Source organism: Apteryx mantelli, chromosome 15 (genome assembly GCF_036417845.1).
Source record: "Apteryx mantelli isolate bAptMan1 chromosome 15, bAptMan1.hap1, whole genome shotgun sequence".
Classification (NCBI taxonomy): Eukaryota; Metazoa; Chordata; class Aves; order Apterygiformes; family Apterygidae; genus Apteryx; species Apteryx mantelli.
This window is the reverse complement of record NC_089992.1, coordinates 15,622,392-15,649,794: the sequence shown is the minus strand read 5'-3', so window position 1 is coordinate 15,649,794 and position 27,403 is coordinate 15,622,392. Positions and strand designations below refer to the sequence as shown.

The window sequence follows — 27,403 nt, the reverse complement described above, 5'->3', positions numbered from 1 at the left end:
GATAGTCAGCAGCAATCCTGAGCATATGTGGTGGGTGCACACGTTCCTGTGACTTGGCATCACTAAACTAGAACACACCCTTAGTCAAGCAAAAAGAGTAGATGAGGACTTTCAAACCAATGGGGTTTGGAGTTGTGTGCTGCAGTGGTCTCAGCATTTCAGTCATTAAAATCTCATAAAGAAGATCATCAACTGTAACTGTTGCAATTGATTAACAGTGACAAACAAATTAATCTCAAGCAGGTATTGGTAGAAGATAGACCAGACACAACAAGACCATTTACTTATCTTCCTCCCTGGAGCAGTGTAATACAAAGTAGTTTTTCCAACAGTTGTAACATACCACACTTCCAGTTAGTATGTTACAAGATCAATCATTTATAGATGCACCAAGTTACAATTTAACACAAAATTCCAGCTCAAATTGTAATAAATTTTAGCTCAGAACCACCAGACTGGGAAGGAAAGAGCTCTTACAGAAAACAGTTCAGTATAAAATTTACCTGTGATGGTTATTTTTGCTGACCACTTGGATGTCCCATCTAAAACACTTTGTTTTGCTGCTTTTGTGTATAGTACAAAATCTTCTTTGGAAATATTAAACATTTCCTGGATCACTTCAAATACCTCTGGTCTATTTTTCTCTCTAATCTTCATTCTTTCCTTCATAGCACTAATAATATTCTGTGTTTTATCTTCTGCACCATGTTTGGAGCTTTTCTCAGCAGCTCCTGAAATGGGAGAAAAGGTCAATACATTTACTAAAACATTGGTGTTTTAGTTGTCTTTCTCCCCTAGAGCTTCCAGCCAACCCTTGGTACTGCACTACTCAAAGGAGATGTGTGTTTCATCTGGATCATGCAAAGCCTCTTATGTTTATTCTTGATGACATCTGAAATTACCCATTGATTTAGCTTAATATGACAGGTTAACAATCAACCTCAAACAGTTTCATGTTATACTTTTAAATATTTATTAAAGAGTAAAACATCACTACTATTAAAATATCAGAATGCATGAGCAACTTTTCTTACATGATTAGGAACGCTGATTCTTCAGGAAAGTTGTTTGTATGTAAAAGTGTTCAGTATCTGGCTCTGTCTGCTCTGTCCTTTGTCTTTACTTCTAGTTAGTTAATAATACATATGTAAATAATTCTTTTTTTTTCTAAGTTAGCAGGATATAATAATATTTTCATTCCTTTCTCCCTTCCTTGCAGGACAATACAAGAAAGCAAAACCAGCCATTTAATGGAAAACCAAGAAATTTCTGGACATATGTTCATTAGGACAAAAACATTATTAGTAGAAATAGTATTTAAACCAGGTAATGTTTCCACCTCATTTTTCAGAGAATATTTAGTTTGACAGTTAGGAGACTAATCCAAACTCCTGCTATGTTCTCCCACAATGGGAATCTAGTGAATGGTGGAAAGAAATAGGCATAGTGGTTTTGGATGCTGTTTTGACAACCTCCAGATTTATCTCAACATTTGATGATGCTGCCTGCACTCATGGAAAGTTTTTCATTCCTTCCTGGAACAGTGTTCATTAAGAAATCTTAATGATTGCATAAATCCATAAATAAACTTAAGCAGTCACTGGATTTAAACATTTGCATTAGTTTGGAACCTTGGGGCTGTCCAAACTGTCAGACAAACAGTTATATATATATATATATATATATATATGTATATAACATCCAACACTGACATCCCCAGTCTAGATCAGAGCATAGTGCACTCCAGCCATATGCCCCTTCTTCTTTAAGTATCATGAGCATATGAAGGAGTGCTTTGCAAAGCTCTACGCTGACAGTGGAATCTTCTGCTGGCTATTTTAGCCACTATTCCATGTCCTGTGTCCCAAAGAGCAGCCACGACATTATATTCAGGTTGCAGCTGAAAAGATTAATGTGAATGTTTTTCCAGGAGTTCTAGCAGTGAAAACATCCAGGGAATTTCTGCAAGGAATGCTGTGTCTAATAGACACAAATAGGGTGCTGGAGAGAGTGAGATGAGGAATCTTATGAAATCTAATTTTGCAAATTCATCATACTCAGAATAATATGTATCTGCATTACTCTGCTCTTAACAGCTGCAAGCCAGGGATAGGTTTCATGGAGGTTTCAAGGAAGAGATTTGTAGTCTCCTTTCTCTTATGAAATAGAAAGATACAGATGCATCAATAAATGCAAACATCAGGGCAGTAGAAACCAGAGAGACTCCTAACTGAAATCAATGCGACTGCAAGAAAGAAATGTATCGCTTTGCTGCAAGGGCCTGTGTCATGCAGATGGAAACCTAACGATAGAACAAACACCACAGGGCCTGATCTGTGACAGACCAACACTTGCTCTCTTTTGCTGCTTTCTTTCCAATGATCCATAACTCGCCCAGGAATGGAAGATGACAGCACACTGTTTTCACAGCTGCTAGTACATGTCAGTGTTAAAAAAAGTTAGGAAGAAAGCTGATCAGTTGGCGCTAAATTGTGACATTAAACCTCAATCACCACACAGCATACCTGTGCCTGCGTGGTATTAAATTGCAAGGCCTCTTGGAAAACTATTCTTGCAAGACCACTCAAGCAAGTATACAGGTATTGAACAAACAGGTTCCTCTCTCCAATAAAAGTGTAATTATTGATAATTTCAGTAAGTATATGAGGATGGTAGAAGAGATCAAAGGATATCTACATGGGAATAACTTTTAGATGCTATTACCCCGAGGTGGTACGTTCAGTCTGTCCTATGAATCATAAAGTAAGTCTGGTGAAGAAAAAAAATACTCAAGTGATTTCACTGGTACTCAAGGACATATGCTGATTTGTCTAGGACATCAAAACCACTACAGCTTTTACTGTAAGGAAAAGAATGTAAGGAGACCATGTTGTTTCACGTTTCATTTACAGGTCTTCCCAGGGGAGCTCTGAAGAGATTTCTCTAAAAATCATACACTGATCTCAACGTGCACTTTAAAGCCAATGCAAAGATCCCCTCATAAAGTGTACTCTGTCAGACTGAAGTGTTTCTGATCAATGTCTCTGCAATAGATATTGCATTGGAATATCTTAAGTGTACTCTTGACAAAAATAAATGTTCTTACTCTTCATCTTGCAGATGGGTCTGGGGAAAGAAGCATTAAAAACGTGTGGTTAAAATGGTATTACAAGTGTTAGAAACCAAAAAATAGAGATTCCTGCAGTACTAAACTGACCATTCGCCACTCGTCATAGGTAATGCATGAAATTCCGTGGTTACTCCTTTATTTGCACAAAAATTGAATGTCTGCATGAATTAGGACTGTGTACCCACAATCAAATCCTATATTTTTCTGTTGACATCAATCCCATTGTACATTTGTTTAAAAGGCTGCTCTCTGAAATACTGAGGTGTTATATGGGATTTATTTCATGCTGTTCCTAAAGGCGCATAATTGATCTTAAAACAACAGAATCCAGTATAGCACATAAATTAGTACAGAATAATGTAGAACAATGAGTTGGAGACTGTTGGCAACACTGAGCTATAATCACTTGAGGTTTTTACCAATAAGACTGGTTAAAACAAGAGATAACTTTTTTTTTTTTTTTAAAGGGATGTCTAATTAATGAAGCAAATATCTTTTTGCAGCCAAAGACCACAAATTCTTCCACCATGGTCAGAGCTGGCTCTACACATTCTGAATTTAAATAGACTGGTTGGGAGAAGTTGCAGTCTACTTTGACAAAAGGAAAGCCTAATAAATAGAAGAAGCTCAAGTTATCACCAACACACAAATACTTGCAAAATGTAGCAAATCTACCTGCCAATCAATCCTGCATAAGTATTTTACCTCTAGCATGGCAACCTTTTCTAAAATATATATGCCTCAGTCTGCAGCTGCTTCTGAGCCCAGACAATATGCATCTCTTTGGAGGTGTAACTCAGCTTAACATTTTCTTCAGAACAGACTGCATGCTTCTCTAACATGGCTGGTAATGGCACAGGACACTGAACAGCATTAAGAACCATGTCTTCTTTTCAGTTCTCACTACTTATTTAGGCCAAAGCCAAGAGAGTAGTTTAAGAGCTGAGCAGTATTGGTTCTATCTAGGTGAGGAGATATGTTCATTTCCTACTCTGTACCACAGAAGGATTGAGTCCAAAATATTTCACCAAAACCACAACAGAGTAATGCATCATGCATTCTACTGTAAGGAATCTATATACAATTACTCATGGTAACTGTTTTGCTTCCTCAGCCAAGAGTCTGTAGAAATAGCGCTCTATGAGAATACCATTCCACAGAATAGTAAGACCAAGCTGATAAATCAGCTTCGTACAGCAGAACAAGGAAGACAATGCTTTGCAGGTGATCATTTATGATCAAGTATTCTAGTCTTTTAAACCAGTATTCTGCCATGATGAGCTTCTCCAGGGTTCATGGCAGCAGGCATAGTCATCACTATTACTGGCAGTAGTAAGTACTTTATTTTCCAAAAGGTTGTGAAAACATTACCTAATTAATCTTCTTCTCACAACTGCTGTGATGTACGAGATATCCCTTTGAATGGATAGCAAAATTAAGACAAAATGATCTTAAAATTGCTCTGCAACTAGAATACAAGTATTCCACAGCACTATGTTGACTCTAGAGGAACTCTGGTCCTTATCCGCAATACCATCAAAAACTATTATTTTCTTTTACGGCATTTTTTGGTAATGCTCTCTCAGCTGGTCATGACTAAAGAAGAGACTATTGACATCCATGGAGCTGGAAAGGGTAGTCTTTCAGCATTAAGATTTTCTGCTTTTAGTTTTCATTGTGTCTGAAGGGTTCTTAGCATATCAGAGGACAGAAAAGACAAGTATATGCATATGGTGAAATAGGAAGGCATAACTCTGTAAGGTTGGAAAAACCTGGGAGAAGGTGAAACTACATGGGTTTCACAAGGCATCTTCCATGGCTGCTAGATCTCAGGAAACCCTGGCAATCTCCTGGGCTGAGTAACAATTTTTTTTGAATGAGGAAGACTGAAGTTCTGGCAATTCAGGATTTTCCACACTAATAAAATCAGACATTCCTAGAGAAAACATTAAGTAGCAACAGGAAACCAAATGCTCAAATGCATTTGTATACCAATGAAAAGACCAGGATCAGAATCCCTTCGTGTGATCCCTCAAGATCAGGGGTGACTGGGTGTGAACTATCTCTGTAGAACGTACCCTTAATCTGTGTGCTGTATGCAGTGCAGTGCACTACAGGACAGGTAATCCATGACAGAAAAATTAATGCCTTTGCCATGTCAAACTTTCAATACAACTGCCCCTACCCTCCCCCTCTCATCCCCCCAAGTCCCTCCAACGTAATTCAAACAGGGATTGAATGGCTTGCAAGAACTAGGATGTGAAGCTTGGCAGACAAGATGAGGGTTTACACAGATGTTTGGTGAAGCAAGGAGAACCCAACGAACAATCACAGAAAGGTTTTTCCAGTCCAAAAGTCAAGGGTATGATGTGCACAGCCACTTGATCTCTGCAATACTTCATTATGCTACTGCTAAAATGTCTTGCATCTCTCTCATTCACAGACTGAATTAACCTTTTAATTCTGAGACTTATCTTCTTACTTATATTAAAAGTACTTCTGAAACAATGTCCTAGAACATGATATGCTATTCTATTAAATCTTCAGAAAGAAAATGTCCCCTTCTGATGGAGAAAGCTTCATCTATGCTCTACTCCTGAACCTCCTGATAAGCAGTTATGGGAGGGGAGTCCCCACAGCACTATGCAGTACACTTTATAGTTATCTCTGTGCTGCATAATATAATCAGCATTTTCACAAAGTAGCAGATGAGAGAAACGCTAGCGAAGTAGCTCCAAATCAAGCAATAGCCCAATTCCTCAAGGAATGTACAGACGGCCGGCTCCCAGCAGATCCCACTGAGATCTACACAGATTTTTGGGCATCTAAAGCTTCAGTCTAAAGCCCTCCTGTGAGGAGATGAACTCCAAATTCCAGTTTGTGAATAATTCAGTGCCACTCTTCCATAATTTTCTTCCTCTGATATGTAAACAGTTCTAAACAAGACGTGAAAAAGGGGAGGGCTGTAGTTTAGGAAAGCTATTTCTATTTCTTTTCATATTAAATTGATGAGCAGTTGTTGACTTGCACATATCCTGTTGCCAGCAGAATTGCAATTTCACCATTCTTTTTTCTCATTTTCATGCCTCTAAGTGCAGGTAGTGCAAGTGAAGTGATTCCCAGTAGAACTAGGGCGTCAAATGACTAAACAAAACTGAAAGAGACCAGTGGACTGATGTACAATTAATTACTTTTAGCTAGAGTCTTAAAATGTAGCTGGAATTAAATGTGACAATTGGTTGATAAGAGTCAACAGGAACTGACATTACAGAAGTATATCTTTCTTTGTTACTATCCAGGTAACAGTATGCACAATTATTGGAAACACTCTTCCTGACTATCTTTTTATACACTGTTGAAACCTCACAAACAATCTTGTTAATGCTGCACAATACAGTTTTATAATATTTGATTTTCAAAACAAATGTTCTTTCTTCACTTGGGAAACTAAGTCAAAAGCTTAGGTGTCAAACACAGCACGCTAAGCCATCAGGTGGAATCACAATCAAGAACAGTTTGATTTAGAAATTTGTCACAATATACGCTCCATTGGGGTCTGTGGCTATGAGCAATCGTGACTGCTTCTTGCACAATATGAGTCCTGAGAATCCATCCCTCATGACAACTCCTCACATAGAGAACATGGTAGGAAGAAAGAAGATCTGACTGCAACATTTATATACTTCTGAGATACATAGAAGCTAGGTAAACCCTCAGAAACATATGAACAGTGAACAACATAGAACAATGCCAGAGTTGTTAAAGCCCCTTCCATTTCAAAATTAAGAGCATCAGAAAGTTTGCAGGTCTTGATCTTCTACTATTTATCACCTTGTTTAAAAATTGTATTGTAATTTAAGTATGGTTTAAATGCATCTCAGACATTTTTGAAGGAGAACATATAGTGGCTGGAATCAACTTGGTCAAAAAAGAAGCTGAAGAAAAAAGCTGGTTCATCTTAATCTCTATCCCAAATATGCAACCAGAAGTGAGCAAGCCTAGAATCTGCAAGAACCAAAAGAAAGGTCCTAAGGAACTGAAGAACTCAGTAGTGCTCTAATTCTCTTCTTGAAGATTAGATGAAAAGAAATCTCACAAGGGGACATATTTAGATGATGCTCTTGGGAAGAACTGTCTGAGTGGCAGCACTTCCACTGACAACAGATCTTGATCCTAAGTCGATAACCACTGCATGAAGCATGAGAACAAAAGTATTAGAGACATTAGCAGTTAAATGCTTTCAGTTACTGAGCTCATAATAGTGCACTTACCAATTGAGGCCTAACCAGCTCCATTGTGAATGTTTCTATATTTACTGTTTAGATAGATAATGAAATATCACTTTGTGTTATTAATAGGTTTCGTTTTTGCAAAAGGAAAAGATAAATTACTTGGAGATTGAGTGATTTGATGTGGAAAAAATATTTCTTGTTGTATGTCACCTTCATCATATCAAATTCTCCCAGCCATTTTCTTATTTGAGCCTTATTTTCTAACAAATTATAATGGGAGCAAAGAATCAAATTAGAGGGATCGGAAGTGGTTATTTTTAAAATGAACCATTAGAAATACATTTGTATAAAAAACAGAAAACCAAAGTATTTTGGAGAAGTATTTTAGAAGGAAGGTGTTAAAAGAATAGAAGTATTGATGCCACATAAGAGACAAATAGAATAAAAAGTCACATAAGCAATTTACTTCCTAATTTCATTTTTATCTGTTATGTATTATCTTTCTGACTGATATTTCTTCCCTCACGCATGCATGGTTTGGTATTTTGAAGAGATAAGATCCTGTTTACTGCTTTATATTTTTGCCTATTCCTTTTTTCCTCTGGATACTGCTCCAGTGATTTAACCACTTCTGAAAAGAGGATTAGATTTTTAACTGCACTCTAAAATCTTTAAGGTAAATTTGAAAGAAAATCCATCTAACTGGTGTGTAGTATTTATTTTATCTGGCCACTTAAATTCACTAAGATTCCTTTGTTACAATCACTTCAAATAGCAGATTTCTCAATTGGAAAATTTCATAATTTTTATTGCTAGTGCATTTATTTTATTACCGTTAGCATATGAACCATGTGGCTTTCCAGGGAGAATTTTAATGAGGTGTTATGACCGCTAAATGATTGCTGATGAATTGCTCATATTACTAAAACTACAATGCCTATCAGCAGTTTTTTATCTTTGCTCTGTTCTAAGTCAAACAAAACAAAGAGTGTTTACTTCACATAACATAAATTGGTCTGGACGCTGTCATATGCAAGGGAAAGCAGATAATATGCTGATGCTACGAAACCTTATTTTGTAACTGACCAGCAACACTCAGAAAATTCCAAGGACAAAAGCAAAATTAACAGTAGATCTTTCACAACATTTCTGGCTAAATTTTCAGCCCATTGAACAGCAACATGATTTCACTGTTTTCTAATGATTTGGCCCTTCACTTCAGGGAACTTCAGAGCATACACACAATTTTAAAAGGTGTGAAGTACTGCAAAGTGTTAGCTGTCAGGAAATACTCACTCTGCAAACAGTCAGCATTTAGGAGGTCTTGGCACTTTTCATGACATTTGACACCACATTCAGTGCATCTCATGCCTTGCCTGGCTATGCCCCAAAGTAGACCTTCACATTCATAACAGTATGTAGGAGTTGTAGCTGTCCAGACTTCAAAGTTATGAGGTGTAGTTGATGACATTGGATAGATCAAAGCCTGCAGTGTCTTCTTGAAGACATGTATTTTCTGTTGAGTAAGAAAAAAAAAATCAAGACTTTGGTTGAAATAGTTTCGTACAAGTAAACTGGAGTTAAAGCATATTTCATGACACTTATAATTTTACAAAATATTGAAATATACATTGAAGTATGAATTTATCTGCAAAATTAAGTTACTCATTTTGCCCTGTACTTTGGAAAGGAAGGTTGGATGACAGTTTTGATTGATTACAGAAATGGGAGATTTAAGATGTATTCAGTTCAGTTCATTACATTATCAGCACAGGGTCATGTGTGTGTATGTATTTTGATGCACGAATCTCAAAAATTCATTAGCATTACATTCACAGATGCCTTTTAAATAATTACCTAACACCTTACTTCTGAATATTTAAATGCTTCCTACAGGTACTTACGCACACTGCACAGAATGTACCCTGCCTATGTATAGTGCTTTCCTTTAATACTAGTATCTGTATAGTCTCCTCAAGAAACAAAAGCGGATGAATTTTATCCTTCCATTTTGTCTGTATTCCCATAGTAGCACACTCACTGCTTCCCTTTTAAGAGCCAAGATGTCTTTTTACTTATAAACAAGAATGGTCTGCACTCTCAAAAATAAATATCCATGTTTGGACCGGTTAAGCTTAGGGACGCGTGAATAAGTCTAGCAGGAGAAAAATTACTGGTTATTCACTGATTAGTACTGCAAACAACCTGAATCTTCTCAGCTCCTTAGTGCTTAATGAAGTGAAGGCTGACAAATAGTTCCTGGAATTATGAATATAAAACACAGGTTTATCCATCCCTCACAATGGTCTGGTTTGCTTACTCAGCTTTTTTTTCAGGTACCCAATACGTCCTGTTGCTTTACTGGGAATAAAGAAAGCTCAGCAGCCTGTAGGTATCATTCAGCACCACACACAAATATGACCTCAGTTTCTTTTTCTCATCAAATGCACAGGTGACTGCCAAGAATTTATTAGAAGTTCTGGACCTGTTCACTTCTAAATGAATAAACTGATTCTTTCAGGAAGAAGAAACCAAATGAAAAGAGGTAGCATGGGGGAAACAGGATTTTTCTGAAAATCTGTCCTTCCTGTCATCATTTCAGCTTGTGCAGACATAAGGTAGCTATGAGCTGGCTGTGTAGCTGTAGCAAACTGGGGAACAACATTTTGGAAGTTGTGCAGTTTGTCCATATGAACTCTATCACAACAGCTACAGTGCTGATAAGTACAGGAGGCAAGGCGAAGCTAGAAGTTAGAAGACCAGCTAAGTGACTGAAGTATGAACATACCAAAAGGCTTGATTTTCTCTAAGGAACAGGAAAAGGTTAATGGTAGGGGCAAGAGAAAAGAATTTAAGTTGGAACCAAGGAACTACGACCATTTTCATTAGTCTCACGTATTTCTTCTAAGATGAGGGTTGCAGTTGTTTTCTGTTGATTATACTCAGCTAAGAACTTGTTAACACTACCACGATTTTAATACTTGTGAGCTACGGAAAGCACACAGTCAGAGGCAAGATATCTCAATATTCTTTTAGAAAGATTAATATTCTGAGGTTTATGTGGCTGCAACCGTAGCTCATTTCAGACATGCCAGATACTCTGATAATAATAAATTGTCCCATGATTTTTTCTGTGCATGCCTGCATAAGAGAGTTGCACATTCAGAAGTATTAAATAATCAACTCTTTATTTATTTTATTATTTATCTTACTGTCCAGAGGCTTTCATTCCTAATACTATGCTCTGTTTAAATGCATCCATTATATGCATTCACTGAACTCGGCACAGCAACACTTAGCTCTGTTAACGTATAGGATGATTCTTCAGTTATCTGCTTATATTCCCAAGTGAAGTTAATTTCTGTCACACATTACTTCAAATGCTCTTTCAATGTTATTGATGTATTATTTTCACAAACTTGCAGCCCCATTACAGCAAAGCAATTAAATGAATGCTTAACTTAAAGCGTATGCTTAAGCTTCAGTGAAGTTAATGCTGAGGCACTGCTTAAGGTATCTTTGGATCAGGGCCTCAGAATGCACAAATTCACTGTGTCATGTTTTACAAGAAGGATGGCTCCATTGGGTTGCAAAGCTCACAGAATTTATCCTCAGGTTTTAATTTGTGGAGTATGAGGCATTTACTTTTTAATAAAAAGTTACAGTTAAAAAAACACTGGCATTTTCACACTGAATCTGATCAGCCAAACAACCTGCTTCCGTCAGAGCTATTAATACTCCCTCCAGAAAAAAATGAGGACAAAAAACCCCCAGAAAAACCTTAATCAGAGGAATAATTTGTCCAAAAGGGATTTTCTTCCTTAATTTTCATCAGTGACTTCTTCATCTGGTTTTGTGAAGACTATCTGGAGAGTTCTTTCACCCCTGAAAATGCTTGTTCTTTTTGTTTTTAAATCTTGTTATACTCAGTTCTGATGATACCTTAGGACATTAAGTCTACTAGTTACTTACAGAGCAAGTAGAAACCTTTCACTTGTTTTAAATAATTTGGATATCAGTTTTATTGGCTGTAACATTCTCTCTAGCCTAGAAAGAGTATCCACTTTCCTTTAGTATATTTAGTGGGGGCTGTCATAAGGCAGACTTCTCATATTCACCTCTTTTCTGAGATAATTAGCTTTTTACATTTTCTCATCAAATGAACTGCTTTTACTCTTCTATATTATACTTGTTTGCCTTTGGGTTTATGTTTTTATTAAAGATTTCTGAACAGAGATGTTTCCAGTATGTATTTTTTTTCATATGGGCTCAGACTGAAAGAATTATTGAGACTGAAGAGTATAATGACATTAAAATACATTCAGCATTTGCCCTTTCCATTTCTTATGGATCCTAGCAGTTCATTAGTTTTTCTAGTTGATGAAATGCACTGGACAGATGTCTGCATTAAACTGCAGACTGGAATCTGCTGTCTTTTTTTTCCTGAACAGTACAACTTAACTCAGAATCTAGGAGTGAAGTCCAAATTATTCTTTCTTATTTTGCATTTCTTAGCACTTCATATTAGCTCTGTAACTTACTTGCATCTTCAGTCCTCCAAAGTCAGAGCCTGACTCTGGACAGCTTCTAAGCGCTGGAAATGAACCTGGATTTTTTTTGTGTGTGAGGGGCGGCATATAGCTGACTAATTGAACTGGTACTTATTGTCACTAAAGGTAGAAATGTTTATAAATGGTTTTGTCTGTTTGTTTAGTAGACATCTTTTAGTAGAGCATATTGAATACCTTAAGGTCTTTCACTGAACCCAGATATTTTTGTAGCAGCTATAATGAACACAGAAGAATGTCTTTATTTTGCACCAATTGCATTACCAATTGCATGTTTGCTCTCTATGAATAATTTTCCCTGAGCCTTTCACTACTTTTTAAGATTCCTTAGTTCTCTTTTGTTCTATCAACCTTTGTTGCTATTTTGAGATTGCAGACAAAATACTGCTTCTACCAAAAGATCATTTTAAACACTAGCTGTTTCCTACCCCATCAATCCATCTTTGAGCACTACCAGATTGTTCCTTTATGACTACTACATAGGCATAGAAAGTTCACAACAAATCAGAGAGGAGTGATGGATACGTGTGTATTTGCGCTGTGGGTTTCACTACCCAGGATATCTGTCAGCAGCCTTTTCATTCTTTTACTATGGAGCTTAACCAATGTAAGAAAAATACAATGCTTCATTTTTTCATAGGAGAATATACTCTAGAAGACTGTTTGCAGCAGCAAATCGAGGGACACAAAAGTAGCTTTTATTCCTTCAAATTACAACTTTTGTTTAATCACGCTGAGGTCAGCCATGTAAATCTGTTTGCATCACACTTTAAATCCTCCTAGAGCAGATGGCACCTGTTGTGTTTTGGATTAAAACAATTTTTTTTGCAAAATATGGGTAAAGACAACAGTGGAAAACCACACTAGCTATGAGAATATGATTTTTCAAAAGACTATCACTGTCAGTTCTTGTAGGAATTAATAATTTATTCATGTAAAATGGCATATCTTATTAGTCGATGTTGCTTTTAAAAAAGGAAAGAATGTCCCAGTTGTCTGTAAGGATCGAAAAATCACACTGATGCCTTTCACAAAGTCCTCTCATTCCAACTGTACTCATGGTATGATGAACAGAGACAGGAGCTGAAAGACGGCAGCTACAGCATGGTATGGCTGAGCACTTTAAAATCAAAGGTGTCCTCAAATAGCTATTTTGTGAAATAAAAGTTTCTTGCTTAGCCTCTTCTGACTGTCTGTGAAAGGATGCAAGTCAGCAAAAGTAAACTTTTGGAAAAATCAGCCTTAAGTTTCCACTGTGGGGTAGAATGCCCAGAGTAGGGTTTGTAATGACATTCAAAAACAAGTCCAGGGCAAACAATTGAAACTTAAGAAACACTAGAAAGTGATCATTTTCCCAGCCTTCTTAGCTGAAGGTTACAGAGAATCCTCCTGCTTAATACTCCTGGGTGGACTTTTTTAATCAGAATTTTGTCAAGTCTTTTTTTTTTTCTGCTTGTCTAAGCTTTTAACCTCCCCAATATCCTGTAGCAATGAAAATGCAACAGGTTGCGTAAAGAGTGTTTCCCTTTTCTTTGTTTTAAACCTGCTGCCTGATAATTTCATTGGGTTATTGCTAGTTCTTGTGCTAAGAGAAACAGTGAACATTTGTTCCATATTTATTTTATCCATACCATTCAGACTTTTACAGACCTTTTCTGAGTCATCTTTTTCCATGCTGAACATGCTTATTTGTTTAAGCTCGTCTTTAATGGAAGCCCTTTCATGCCTTTGATCAGCTTTTTTTTTGTGATGCTTGGTATTCTTCATGTTCTTAATTAATCTAATAGTCTGATCTGAGGGTGGGGATACTATGTGCTCATGCAGTGGTATAAAGAATGACAGTTTTTTTCCTGTATATTCCTATACATTATTAACATTCTGTTTGTCATTTTGACTGGCCCTGAGCACTGAGCTATCTTTTCAGAGAAGTATCTGTAATTAGTACATGATATATTTCTGGTGTGGTATTAATGACATTATAGCCAATCAGCATGGATGTATAGGTAGCAACAATTCTTCCCCATGTGCACTACTTTGTATCTACAGACGCAAAATTGAATTTGCCATTTTACACCCCAGCCATTCAATACTGTGAAATCTCCCTGCAATTCATTGCAGTCAGGTTGAGTTTTAAGGATCATAACTAATAATTAATAAGAAGGGTTCTGAACAACAGTATGGAATTCAAACAGCACACCAGGGTGCATTCATAGAAAGTAATGACAGACTGGTCTTGTCCCTGTGGATCAGGCAGGACATTGTGCTTAAGATCCCTGGAAGTTCCTACACCATAAATGAAATGCTTATGAACTCAGTTTTATTCAGTTTAGAGTGTTTAAGGATGAAATTATTTCTGAAGAGCTTTGTTCAAAAAAATCCTCAATTGTTTAAATGAATTCAATCTGCCACTGAAAACACTTACCATTTCTTCATTGTTTATGGAGGTCCGAATTAGCATCGTCATGGAAATACCAGATTTTCGAGCCGCAAGTGTCTGTTTAAAGCAAATGAAATATTATTAAAAATTATACCAGTAACTCTAGTTGTTGAATTTAATGGATCCCTAATGGAATTTAAGCAAAACTGCGGGAGTTATGAAAAACTTTTAGTTTAGTTTAGTACAGCACACAACTTTTAAGGTTTCAGTACATAATGGAAACACACTTTCCATCATCATTACTCTCTCTCTCAGCTAAGCTGCCATTTCTAATACAGAACCTGTTATTCAGGGGTTTATGAATCAGTTTTTTAAACCACAGGCTGTCACTGTTTTTCTGCATTGCCAACCAAATTAATGTGGTACACAGACAGGCAACCTACCCTAATTTGAAAGCTGTCTGTGCCTGCAGAAACACGGGAGATCACTTTGCAACAGTCTTACAGTTCAAGTTGTCAGTCTGGATAATTTTTTGTAAGTCACTGAGCATTTTCAGAAGTGTGTGCTTGTATGTAAAATATTACTTGCCTTAAAAAAAAAAAGTCTTTAAGAAACCTTATTAGAGAAAAAAGGAATATTTTTTTTGTCAAAGACGCTCAGTATTCATCCAACATTCTTCAGTCACTATATGGGGAAATACTCTGGTTCTTAAGGGAAGAAAAAATTGTCGAATGATGTCTCCATCTCTCCTGTTTTGCCCACATGATCATGCTATGGGTATACGAACACCTGTCTGCTCCTGAAGACTCTGTCCCTGGTTCTGCAGTCAATCCCATTTGCTCTAGCGTAGTACATACAAAGGCAATCCAAACAAAGTATTTTTAATATACAAGAAACAAGGAAATTTTATCTTCCTTACTGCAATCTCCCTGTAATTTAAATGGATCCTTGAAAATTAATTAGAGGATATAATGATCAGAAGGAAAAAGCCCCTGGGGAAATTAGTTCTGTGCGTTTCCCAAATACTGTTCCAACACTGAACATCGCTTCTGCTATCAGTAGGCCTTTGGGCCTAACAGAAACAGGCAAGGTTTATTCCACTATACAAAATCTTAAAAATAACACTGCTGTATTTCTGCATTCTTACTTGCAAAACTGGGCTCATGCATCATCCCCTCACTCACTCTAAATCACTCCAAGTGTGTCTGTACACTTGTGCTTTCTCTCTCTTCTCCCTAATCCAGCATCTGCTTTGTCATGCATTGCTGCCCTCGCAGCCTCGCAGCGTAAGGATGATCAATTATACCACCCTCTAACCATCAAGTCTATTGGCTTTGTTGCGAGGATGCATTGTGAACTGGCTCTCTGCACATTACAGAGCTATCATAGCAAAATTTCAGTGATATTTTCCATATTACACTCTCAGTTTTAGGAAACGCATATTGGGTCAGAAGCTATTTAGGCTTACGTCAGCAGAGAAGCTGCACAATTAATCTTTGGATAGAGTCACAATTCTAATTTCTTCCCATTTTGTAATTTTAAACATTGACATAATTTAAATGGGTTTTTCTATTTAGAGATATTAAGACTGTTCATTTTCCTTTTGAATATTTACTTTCTCCTGAGAGCATAACCATTCAATTTTCAATAAGTTTCCCTTGATAATAATTAATCTTGCAGACAGACATAAAATTATTAATCTTGCAAAACTAATTATAGGGTAAGAAGTCGTCCTTGGCACAGAAATATTTGATTTGATTCATCACTGTCCTATTACAGTTAATATATGATGCAAAAACCTTTTCTTTTAAATTCTCAGCAATTTACCATGCTATTATGATATTAATTTGCTATCAGTTTTCTGAGGCTTTTATTAATAACAAAATATTTCTGTTTGTCTGTCTGTGGCCATCTCTTGCTTTTATTCTAAAAATATGGCAAATCCCATTAGTGTGTGCCAGTGAGATTGAAAAAGTGACAGGAACAATTAAACAGAATCCAGGTTTTACTTTTAAAACTTCTTGTGACAGAACCAAATGCTACAGGACTCACAAATAAAAGTGCCAAATGGCAGTCAAAATGCATTGGAAATTCTAAAAGTGGAAAAGAAACAATCAGTCATACTCAGTGGAGTTCTAGGTTAAAAAGGATTAATATTAAAGACACCTATCTTGCTGATCTGTCTTGAAGTGTAGGTTTCTTCTTGAAATCCTGGAAAGTCACCAGTCACATTTACTTGCCTACAGTATATTACTTTTATAGCTTTGACCTTTAATCTTCACATCCCTTATGCTTAGAAAATGATTTCATGCTTTTAGGTTTACAATATACAATCCTAGCGATTCCACGCTAGAGTACAATGTGGACTATTTGTCAGGGCACGAACACCAGGGTCATAAGAACATTAGCCTTGAATATGGAGGTAGTGGATGATACCTTGTTCTGTCCTCCAACAACATATCACTCAATGAATGCCCATGAGCCAGCAGGAGAGCTGCAGTTACTTGCTATTAGTGTAAGTCAATAGACAGATACTATTTCCTGTGAGAAAAAGGGAAGTAGGGAAGTAATTTTTAACCTTTCATGTGTCCTTGAGGCCCAAGCCTCCCAAGGTCTACTTCTGGAATCATGTAACTTACTGAAGGCTCCTTAATCAGAAATATGTCTAAAATCACAGTACAGTTTCCTACATAAAATAACAAAGCCAAATAGGAAACAGATAATTAGGCTGTTGTCAATAAATTTTTTGTCATGTTGGAAGACTAACACAAGCAAGTGATGTAGCATCCTCTACAAGAAGGATCTGTGAGAAACTAGTGAAGTTAACAGTAATTATGGATCAAACTTAGGAGGAGTTCAGTGACAAAACTCATAAGGATTATCCATTTATATGTCACTGTAAGAATATGCTGCATCTCCAAGAGAAGGCCCACAAATAAAAAGTTTGTGTTCTGAAACACTGTAGCTGGTAACAATTAAATAACCTGAAGCACTGAACAAACACAGAGCAGTATCTGTCCTTAAAGATGGAAGGAGTCAAGGAGCATGTACTTTGAAAACAGGGAGGGAAAGTTGCTCCCAGACTCATTTATGGGAAACAAGGTCACAGACTGTGAAAGCAACAACAAAACTCCCGCCCGTCTCTTTTTAATAGTAGCAAAGAGGAAGGGTAATTGCAGCTAACCATCTGGAGCCTCTAGGGAGGAGGTTCAAATGGTCAGAGCAGCAAAAGAACCAAGTGAGCAACAGGAAGCCAGAGGATGATGGGTGCCTGAAGCCTTTCACTGCTCTCCTATAACATTTCTTTTTCAGAATTATTACTATCTACCTTAGATTTTTACACTCTCAAGCTGACCTTCACATGCTAGCTCATGTCTATTGCTATATGAGAATTTGACCTGCTGAGTGTAAGGACCTCTATGCATCATTGCATCATGAATATATGGACAGAAGGTCCAAAAAAAAAAAAAAAAAAAGAGATGTTAAAGCAGAACACTGCCTATTTAAACCTTCTCCCAAATCACTGATAGAGGATTTAAAACAGTTTAGTCTCCTACATGCTCAAGGCCTCTTATACTCTATAATAACTTGTTTCTTACACTATCTTATGCACTACCTCCAAATTTGTCTTAGCAACTTAAATAACAAATAAATTAATATAATTAGAAGTCATTCTAGCAAAAACACTGAAAAGTAGTAATCATAAGCACAAGAGCATTGGACTCAAGCTACAATTAAATGTTAAATTAAAAATTGTGTGGGTGAAAAAAGAGCTGCCTGCTATGATGAAATAAAAGGAAGCTCTGTTTTGAGCAGCTAAGGTAGCAAGGGGGAAGAAGCAGCCGAGCTAACTTATTGCACTGCTCATGAATGCTGGCAGTGCCACACCATACTCATTCCTCTGTTTTTTACAGACAAAATTTCAGTTTTGCTTCTTGCTTTCAGTCACTGCCTTCTTGAACTCTGCATTCCTCCCTTCCTTCTCTCTCTTCACTTCCTACAGTCTTAATATTTATTATAGGTCTTCAGTCTCCCTCCCATACCTCCCTTCGAGTAGTAAGTTAAATAAATAAATGCAAATAAGATTAAAATGAAATTCCGCTCCAAAAATGTCAAAAATACTCTAAAACTTATATGATATTTGTAGAACATCAATCAGCTTGTGTAAATCATCTCTTTCTGTTCATCCATTGGTTCTCTAGGTCACATTTCTGAATCACAAGAATCACACTGCAGAAATCTGAAATTAATAGCAAGAGTAAAAGGAAGGCACTTGGCAAAGAGTCAAAGGGCTCACCTACAGATAGGATTAACTACCAGAGGAATGAAGGCTAATAGCTAAGGCTTGCCATAATTGAGAAAGCAACTACACAGAATTTGCAACACTGCATGTGACATATATGTTCACACACACTGGATAGCAAAAGAGCTCTTCCCTCAGCGGTCCAGAATCTTCTTTCAATTCTCCAAGTGAAAGGAGTCTCATATCCTTCATACTTTTCTCCCACCTGTCAGGCCAAACAGTTCCCTGCTTTTGCCAGATGCCCTACCCTGTCTTGTCATGGATGGTCTTGAGTCCTTGCTAGTAAGAAATCCACTGGCTTGGAGATATGCAAAGATAGTTTGCTTCACCGTTCTGCTCAATGAAATTCAACCTAGGAATAACACATGATGACGAAAGTTGATGGGAACTGAGTTCTCCTGTGCCAGGGCTGGTACAGAAAAGTGTTGAAGGTGGTTTGAGTCTGCAAAGTCAAAATTAACATCTACTTACTAATTACCTTTCTTAATATGCTGTCCCTCACAATCCAGATATAAAAGAAATATTTGCTTTATATTGCTTGTCAGGACTTAGTTCCATCCCCTTATAATTTCTGATTATATATAATATATATTGTTGAAACTGATAAGTTACCAAGATGGAGAAGTTGAAGAGGAACAAAATTCTCTTTTGCTTTGTGGAAGATGAGGTACTGTACATATAGCGGCTAGTGTAATTCTTGTTAATGGTGACTTCTGCAGTATTATTGGAAAGAAAAAGTAGACATTATAGTTGGATATAGTGGGATATTTATGGGTTGAATCTGAGCTTTCTCCAGTGGGCAGAAAAATTTTAAATGGCTATGCTGGTAATGGAAATGAACAGTAGCAATGATGGGAACTTTAGGGCAGGCTGCCAGGTGTTACTACAGGTGTTTTGCCACATCTTAAAGTGTGGTGCAAAAGATGGTGTCTTGACACTACAGCTCTCCACTGTTGGGCAGAGAGATACCAGAGCAAGCCCCAGCAATCAATCCCATAGCTTCACAGTGAAAATGGACTCTAGCTCTGTTTTCTGTATCCTGTTCACCCTGCATTAATCTCATGCTTCAGGACTTTTGTTGTTAGCCATAGAGACCAAGAGGAAAAGCCTTCTCCTCTTGATGCCTACCTTGACTTCTGGTTTCCCTTCTTTTTGACCAGAAATCATGTTTACAAAACTGTATACAAACTGATACATATCCCCTCAAATACTACTTGCAATGAAAAATCTGTTCTCTTGAAAACAATCTATAGACTACTACTATTGGGAAAAAAAAATGTTGAAGCCAGAAAAATGTTTGTTATTGCCTGACAAATACTGTTACATTTTCAATGTAACGTAAAAGTTTCCCACTGGACACATGAGGAGAAACTGACAAAAATTTCCATTTTCAGCATTTAACAGCTTTGTTACTTCAGAACTGCTTCTCTTTGAGCAATTATAGGTAATTTATTTACTTTATGGATCTAGACTTTATTATTTGGAAAGACAGATTTGTACCCTATTGCTCAGGGAAAAATCACTTGAAAGAAAACAAGTTGTTGTCCAAAATTACTTACCCCCTTCCCATAATTTTTCTTTTAAAAAAGTTGACGTCTGATCTTGAAACGTTCAACAGGGCTGCAGTATTAAGCCCAGAAAATATATTCAGCAAGGAAATGGCAACTCAGCTTAACTACACAGTCATTACTGGTCTTACTTTTTATTTGTTCTCATAGCACAGACACAAGAGCATGTCCCCTCCATCCTCTAAGATCATTCTGAATATTAAGGTTAGTCAGGAATGGTAAAGACAAAGAACTTCAGGAGTACCTTCCTAACATCCTCACAACTAATTAATTCCTGGAACACACAGGTATAAAAGAAAGGAATGTAATCACATTGTTAGGTTTTCCATTGAGTAGAATTTAAAAAAATTAAAAAACAGATATAAAATACTGTTTTATTGTTATTATAGTTTATATATTTAATATATGATTATTAAAAATACAGTATTTAATTTGTCTATTAATAACTAAGAATTAAGAAAATGAACTGCGAATACCAGATTTAATGGAAAACAATCTAGATATTTAGCTTTTATGTAATGATCACTCTGGCAACGTACGAAAACTGAGAACTTGGCACTTGAAGTTTTTATGAATGTCTTCAATCTTAAAACAGTTTAACTGTATACTGTAATTGCGTTCTAGCCTCTATAAATGCTGTTGTTGCAGAGACAGCATAAAAGAAAGCATCAGTAGATCATTGTTTTATCTGAAACAAGCAATTGTTTCCTCTGGCGTCTTCATTTGAGCAATATGAACAAATTGGTTGGTTTTACAACAGCAAAGGTTCACCATTTTTTCTTCTATCAAGTTAGGTTCCAATGCTAAAGCCAAGCAAAAATTCATTCTTGAATGATCAAAAGAAGAAATTTGCCTGATTACACTCATTACATAGTATAAAATCACCTTTAAATCAAAGGTAACCCAGAATTTTCTAGAGTTTTCAAAACATCTGAACTGATTATGTGCATTAACAGAAGTGAAAACTAAAGTGTGGCTGGACAGAAAAACAAAACTATCTAGTTTTGTCTACGACTGCATAGAAGATCACACCACATGGCTTTGGTGAGTTATGCACTTATAACCTCCACTGAATTATCACTACTGCTCTCCCTGTTTGTAGTTCCACCTCAAAAATAGCTCTAACTACTAAAGAGAGAACATGTTTGTTTAAAAGCAGAAGGTAGTGATTACATCAGCAAGTGCACTCTGCTCTTTGCTCTAGCTCTACGTTAAACGCAGGTCAGCTCAAGGTCTCCTTATCGCCGTTCAAATCCACTTCAATAATCACCTCTCCTTTCATTGTCTTTCCCTCCTGTAATAGATGCCTCTTACCAGAACTCTAATAATGCTGACCCATATTGGAAACTCACACCTGCAACAGAGAGAACTGTTCCTGTAGTTGGATTTCAACCGCCTTATCCTCTCTTGCAAAAGATATGAGATGCCGTAGGATTAACCACTGTTAGAACTGAATGCAAGATTAAGGACTAGCTTTCTCAGAATTTCTCATAAACTTGCGTTGTATATAATGACTCAATCAAAAAACAAGCAAGGAAGCCAGAGAGTCCCAATACATAAGCGAACAGATTTATTTTGGAGATTTAGGACATGGAGAGAGAGCTAGTAAGGCTACTACAGTAATAACTATTTTTAAACACTTTCACAGCGCTCCAAGATACATGGCTACATACAAGAATATGTACCATGATACTATTAGGGAAATGACACAAAATTACTTTATTAATAATTAAGGAATATAGAAAATTCTACATAAACAGTTACAACTTGGTAAAATATAAGCCAATGAAAGGAGGATGCTGGGCAGTCTTAAGACTAAGCAGAAGTTAATTGCCCAGTCAACAATAACTCATTTGAAATACTTTGGTAAAATGCTAGTTCTTAATGTTTCTAAGCTGGTGTTCAGGCTAAATGAATATTGAATTTTTCAGAATGTGAAGTTATGGAAACAAACGGGAGTCAAAGACATCTTCTTAAGAAAATGCACCTCATTTTGATAAACATTGTATTCAGATACCATTCTGAAGGCATGAAAACTAACATAGAGAAACTGAAAGTGTAGAGGGACGGAAGAAATAAGGAGGGAGCTTTACGTGCACCAAACTCCAGTAGGGAAAGAAAATATTTCTATGAGGCATTAATTTAGCTATGAGAAAAAAATCATGCCAGGGTATATAAGAATCTTTATCTGTTTTGGGAAATTCAAAGAATTCAGTTGATTGAAATAAGAACATTTCAAAGTTAGGAACACTTCCAACCTCTCTTCATCTACATAGGTGCTAAGGATGTTCAGTTCCAGAGAGGAAGTATCATTATCAGGTCCTAAGCAACCTGCTTGTATCATTAGAAAGCAGGATATTTGGAATATAGAAATAACTTTTTTACATAAACTTTTTCATTTATAATAATTTACAGATATATGGTGTGGCGGACAGACACTCTCATAAACCATAACTTCACTTGGGGTAAAATTCCTTCTCATAAAACAGTTTTTTCTAATTTGCAATAAAGGTCAGCATAAAATATGGCATTTGTGGAATCCCTAAGATTTATTATGAAGTTTCGTAACATTTATCAGTATGAAAGCACTTACCATAGCCTGAAAAATCCAGCCAAGATAGGAAAGAAATTATAAAGAATATTAATAATCCAGTAGATTTACTATTAAAAGATGTTAAATGATACTTATTTCAGTGTCAAAAGAGAATAGCACTCATTCTAACAACATGTCTACATTTCTGAAACAGTCATATAAACAAACATAAAAGGGTAATTTACAATATACCACACCTTACAAGGACTTGAGAATTAAATTACTCATTTAAATGGAATTTTTAAAATCACTCTATTACAAGTTCAGAGTTCATAGGCAGTTGTTTAGAATGCCCATACCTTCAAAAACAAATAATCTTTCAAAGACAAAGACAACCTACACCCCAAGTCTGAAATAAGTTCCCCTGAATTTGGGAAAATTGTTTTAGATTTACAGCTACAAAATGGACATGTGATTTCAGTTATTGATTTAAAGAACTATATATTTTTCTGGATGAATATAAATGCATAATGATTAAATTTCAATTTTAAAACTCTATAAATTCCAATTCTTAAGGGTTGAATTCCTTCAAGGGGAGTTATGACTCAATGACTGATTAGCAAAGTGGTAACTATTACTTTTGATGTATTATAATAATAAAATGCAAGTTTTATTCTATCACTGCAAACTGTGAATATTCTTGTTTCATTTTAATAACATATGATGTTTTTCAAAGAAGGGAAATAGATAATACTAAGATCCTAATTCATACAGAGCAGCATCTGACCATAAACAGTTCCAACAATTAAGAATAAAGCAAAGTGCTATTTAATACGTGTATACAATGTGGCTGTAAAGTATATCCATTTGTATTATAACTTACAAAGGAGTGGCTACTGATAATAAAGACAGCTTTCAACCACTGCACGTTCTACTGCATCATAAGTTGCAGAGAATTTTTAATTGATTTTGGAAGGAATTCTGCTTTAAAACTGCTGCAGTACAGTCTCTTTGTGGCATTTAAGATAATATACTATATCACAGTTTAGAAAAAAAAGCAGAGCTGTTGAGAAAACACTGAACAATAATTTGACAAAGGTTGATCTTTTAAAGACAACTGCAATAACCATTTACTTTGGCTGACTCCTCTCCGTTTCTTTAAAAATGAGAAACTGGTTTTTGAGCTCACCACCACCAGAGACTAAATATGCATTCCATTGAATTATGAATTCTGTACTTCAGAAAAAGAAAAGTGAGAAATGTGAATGGCACTTCAAATTCCCCAGAGCAGACAGATTCTACTTAATCTTGTCTAAACTGAAATTCAGAATAAACCTCAAAGGAACTTAAATTCTTTTCACTTTGCTGAAATGTATTTGCCTAGACTATTATTGCCTATAAGGACGGTTAAAATAACAGTTCCCATCATGTAATGGAAGTATGGGTAAATCTTATAATCATTCATATCGAAAACAGTATTGCTCTGAACCCCTCCCCCCAAAAAACAACGACAAAAAAACTCACTTTCATCCTCTTTCAATTTCATAATAAAACAAATCAATATCCCAGCACTAAAGCACAGCTGTTTTCATAAGCTAATTCAATATTAGAATGAATAGTTTATTATTTCACACAGCATGCACATTAGCTGATTCTACAAAAAAAATCTAAATATTCAATGAGATATTTAGTCATATCTAGTATATTGTAATAGCTGTACCATTTACTTTTACTGGCCTCAATCCATTCTCTCAAGTTACTTTTTTCCTTATAAGAAGGTAGACAAACTATCATTCATACATACAATAGTAATTAAAATAAAGATCTAGAGAACTGGCAAATGAATCAATGGTTTCATGGCATCAGAGGTTACTTACCACATCTCGAACAATGGGAAAAGATTTCTTTCTGCGCAGGTCTGGCATGCTATCAATTCCATACAGCCCACGGCCAGCTCTGAAGACAGAAAAGACAAAGATGAAAATGAAAATCTGGAGTTTGTATCCTTGAGAAGGATTAGTTATAATACCTATGTGTACAGTTAAAATAAAAGTTGGCAGTTGTCAGCTAAAGAAGGTGATCTTTTCTCATTCTTATGAAAAATAAAGAGTGTGTTCTACTGGTATGGCTGACTCTTTTCTCCTGGCATTCCCCCAAAATAGAGAAGAGTAGCTGAAATGTCACTTAATACTTCCTAAAACATTTTACCATCTACTTAAAAGGCTTAGCAGTGGTTTTCTATCAAAAGGACTTGTAAATTTGATGCATATAAAGTAAAAATTCTAACTAAACACACAGTCAGATCTTACCATATGATTCCATGTGAATGAGGAAAACAGAATTCATTACATAGTAAAATAAATCCAGCTAGAACTTTTTACTTGGGGTGTGCTGGCCATTATTATTTTCTCTTGCCTAATTTAAGTTTTTTCATTAAGCACACATTTAATTCCCATATTAGATTTCACATGTAACTTTGAAACAACAGGAAAGAACAACTTGGAGGCACTTCAAAGAATAAAAGGCTGACGCAACAATAGGATTTTAAAGAATACAAACCGATCCTGTAACGGTATGCTTTATTCTCCCTGACTCTTCAGAAGAATTGTAACTAGCATACATGTATTATCTTCCTCAAATAGTTCCACTGTGGATTTTGAAAGATTGCTATATACCCCATCAGGTCTAATTCAGATATACTTTGAGATTTTCAGGGAAGCTGGGATAGAATTTTTTTAAAATGCAGCATTTTCCCTTTGTCTCCAAGTTTCTTCTGTTTGCCACTGTCTCAAATACCTTCTCAGTTGTTCTTATATTTTTGTACGTGTATATATATATATATATATATACATAAAAAAATAAATCAGTATTCATAGTAGAGTTTCACATCTGAAATTTGAAAGCTCTCATTTTATTTATATACATCAAAATTACTGGGTGAAAGGAAATTTCACTGAAATTACTGACAAAAATTTCACTTGCTTCAGAAAAGTTAATACTTCATCCTAAATAGTCTTCCCACCATATTCCTCTGATCAGAGGACTACAAGCCCCCACAGCGGAGTTGACAAATTCTGTTCTTATTTGAGCCAAAACTCTAGTTGATGATTCCTGTTGGATATAGATGTTACAGTCCCACAACTGCAGCTAAATTCATCAGAAATTATGAATCAGAGACCTCAGCAGTCAAAATTTACAGTCTGGCATATTGATATAAACTGAAATCGGTGTTGGGCTATGCTAATATGCCAGAAGGCAAGCAATGGCTGTTGAGGGACAGACATATTCCTTGCTAAGCCACCTCCACTGCTAATGTCTCCAGCTGCACCAACACAGCCAACAGAACTCAAAAAATCAGAACTCCAAGAGATTTAAAAAGGAGAGGATAGAACTACATTAACAGCTGTTAAAAGAATGACACCACTGCTGGCTTAAGTAGTCTCTGAATTACAAACTGTTAGAAGAATAGGAGAGTACCATGAGGAAGTGTCAGCATATGCTGTGCTTACCCATTTCTTATCATCTCCTCCGCATCCAGCTTTTGGCCAGTGTCAGGAGCAGGCTACTGGGTTAGATGGACCTTTGGTCAGACCCTATATTGCTGGGTCCTATCTTTTTTAAAAGCCAAAGCATACAATAATCATTTTTATCTGTCACTTGAAATAAAATGGTGTTCTATCCTTACTATTCCCACAGGTTTGTGAAAGAAATGGACACAGCAATACACTGACAATATTTATTTCTCTGCTTAATTTTCAACAGAGACAGAGCAGCAACTTTGCTTTGTTGGAGTGTGCTTGACAAGGGGACTTTGAAAAGTTCAGCTTGGATGAAGCTTAGCACAGGGGAGAGAAACTGAGAAGGAAAATAAGATGAGATGGTTTTATCTGTGTTGTTGGGGGTATTTGTTCACCTTCTGTTCAATAATTAAAAAATTTTGAAGTACTAGTCTGTCTCAAACTTTCTTACGCATGGCAGTATCAGTAATACAGTACAGTATGCTACTTTGCACTTGTACACCTCAAGCATCCTTACCTAATCAAGCATTTGTGTTTACTCTGGATTTTCTCTGCACCACTCATCCCAATCACTCAGGCATTTTTACAATACAGTCTTAAACCAGAACAACTGAGAAAGGGAAAGCAGACACAGTTGAGTGCGTCTAAAATCTAATGTACCAGGGAACTGGGACTACAGAGCCCAGAATGACTCCACCCGGTCCACTTGCTGGTATTTTTGGCAGCTGTCACAATGTTATTAATCCTTCCCTGTTTGGAGAACACTAGAACGTAGACAGAAGTACTGTGGACAGGTCCGACTTCTGATCTGTAGCGAAATGTGGGTGCCTTCTTGCCCAAAGTCCTGGCTTTAAGATTTGCTGGACACAAATGTAACACCTTACACCTTAAAAGAGTGATGAAATAAAGAAAGCAAATCTGGCCTAACAAACTAGTGGACAGCTTTCCAAGTAGAATAAACTGCAAAAGGAATCGAGAAGCTATCCTTAAGGTCAAAGAATACTTTCATTTAATAGTTGTAGATAACAGGGAACAAATCCCAAAATAGAAATTAAAAATAAACTTATAAAACCACAAAGTATGAATATTTGGGGCAAAACCAGTAGGTACTGTGGCAGGGATAACACTGAAATTTGTGCTTTGGATCTGAGAGACCAATTGTTGTCAAGGGAAC

The 27,403-nt window shown here is 36.3% G+C and overlaps 1 protein-coding gene across 1 annotated transcript in view; it reads right to left on the bottom strand.

The window, feature by feature from the left end:
• UNC13C (unc-13 homolog C) overlaps nt 1-27,403 on the bottom strand; it is a 215,474-nt gene that overhangs the window by 147,549 nt on the left and 40,522 nt on the right. Inside the window, exons 4-8 of the mRNA XM_067305207.1 lie at nt 24,589-24,667; nt 22,772-22,777; nt 14,353-14,424; nt 8,659-8,878; nt 504-731 (exon numbers count right to left, since the gene is read on the bottom strand). Coding sequence (XP_067161308.1) covers nt 504-731; nt 8,659-8,878; nt 14,353-14,424; nt 22,772-22,777; nt 24,589-24,667 — 605 coding nt within the window. The remainder of the gene's footprint in view (nt 1-503; nt 732-8,658; nt 8,879-14,352; nt 14,425-22,771; nt 22,778-24,588; nt 24,668-27,403) is intronic.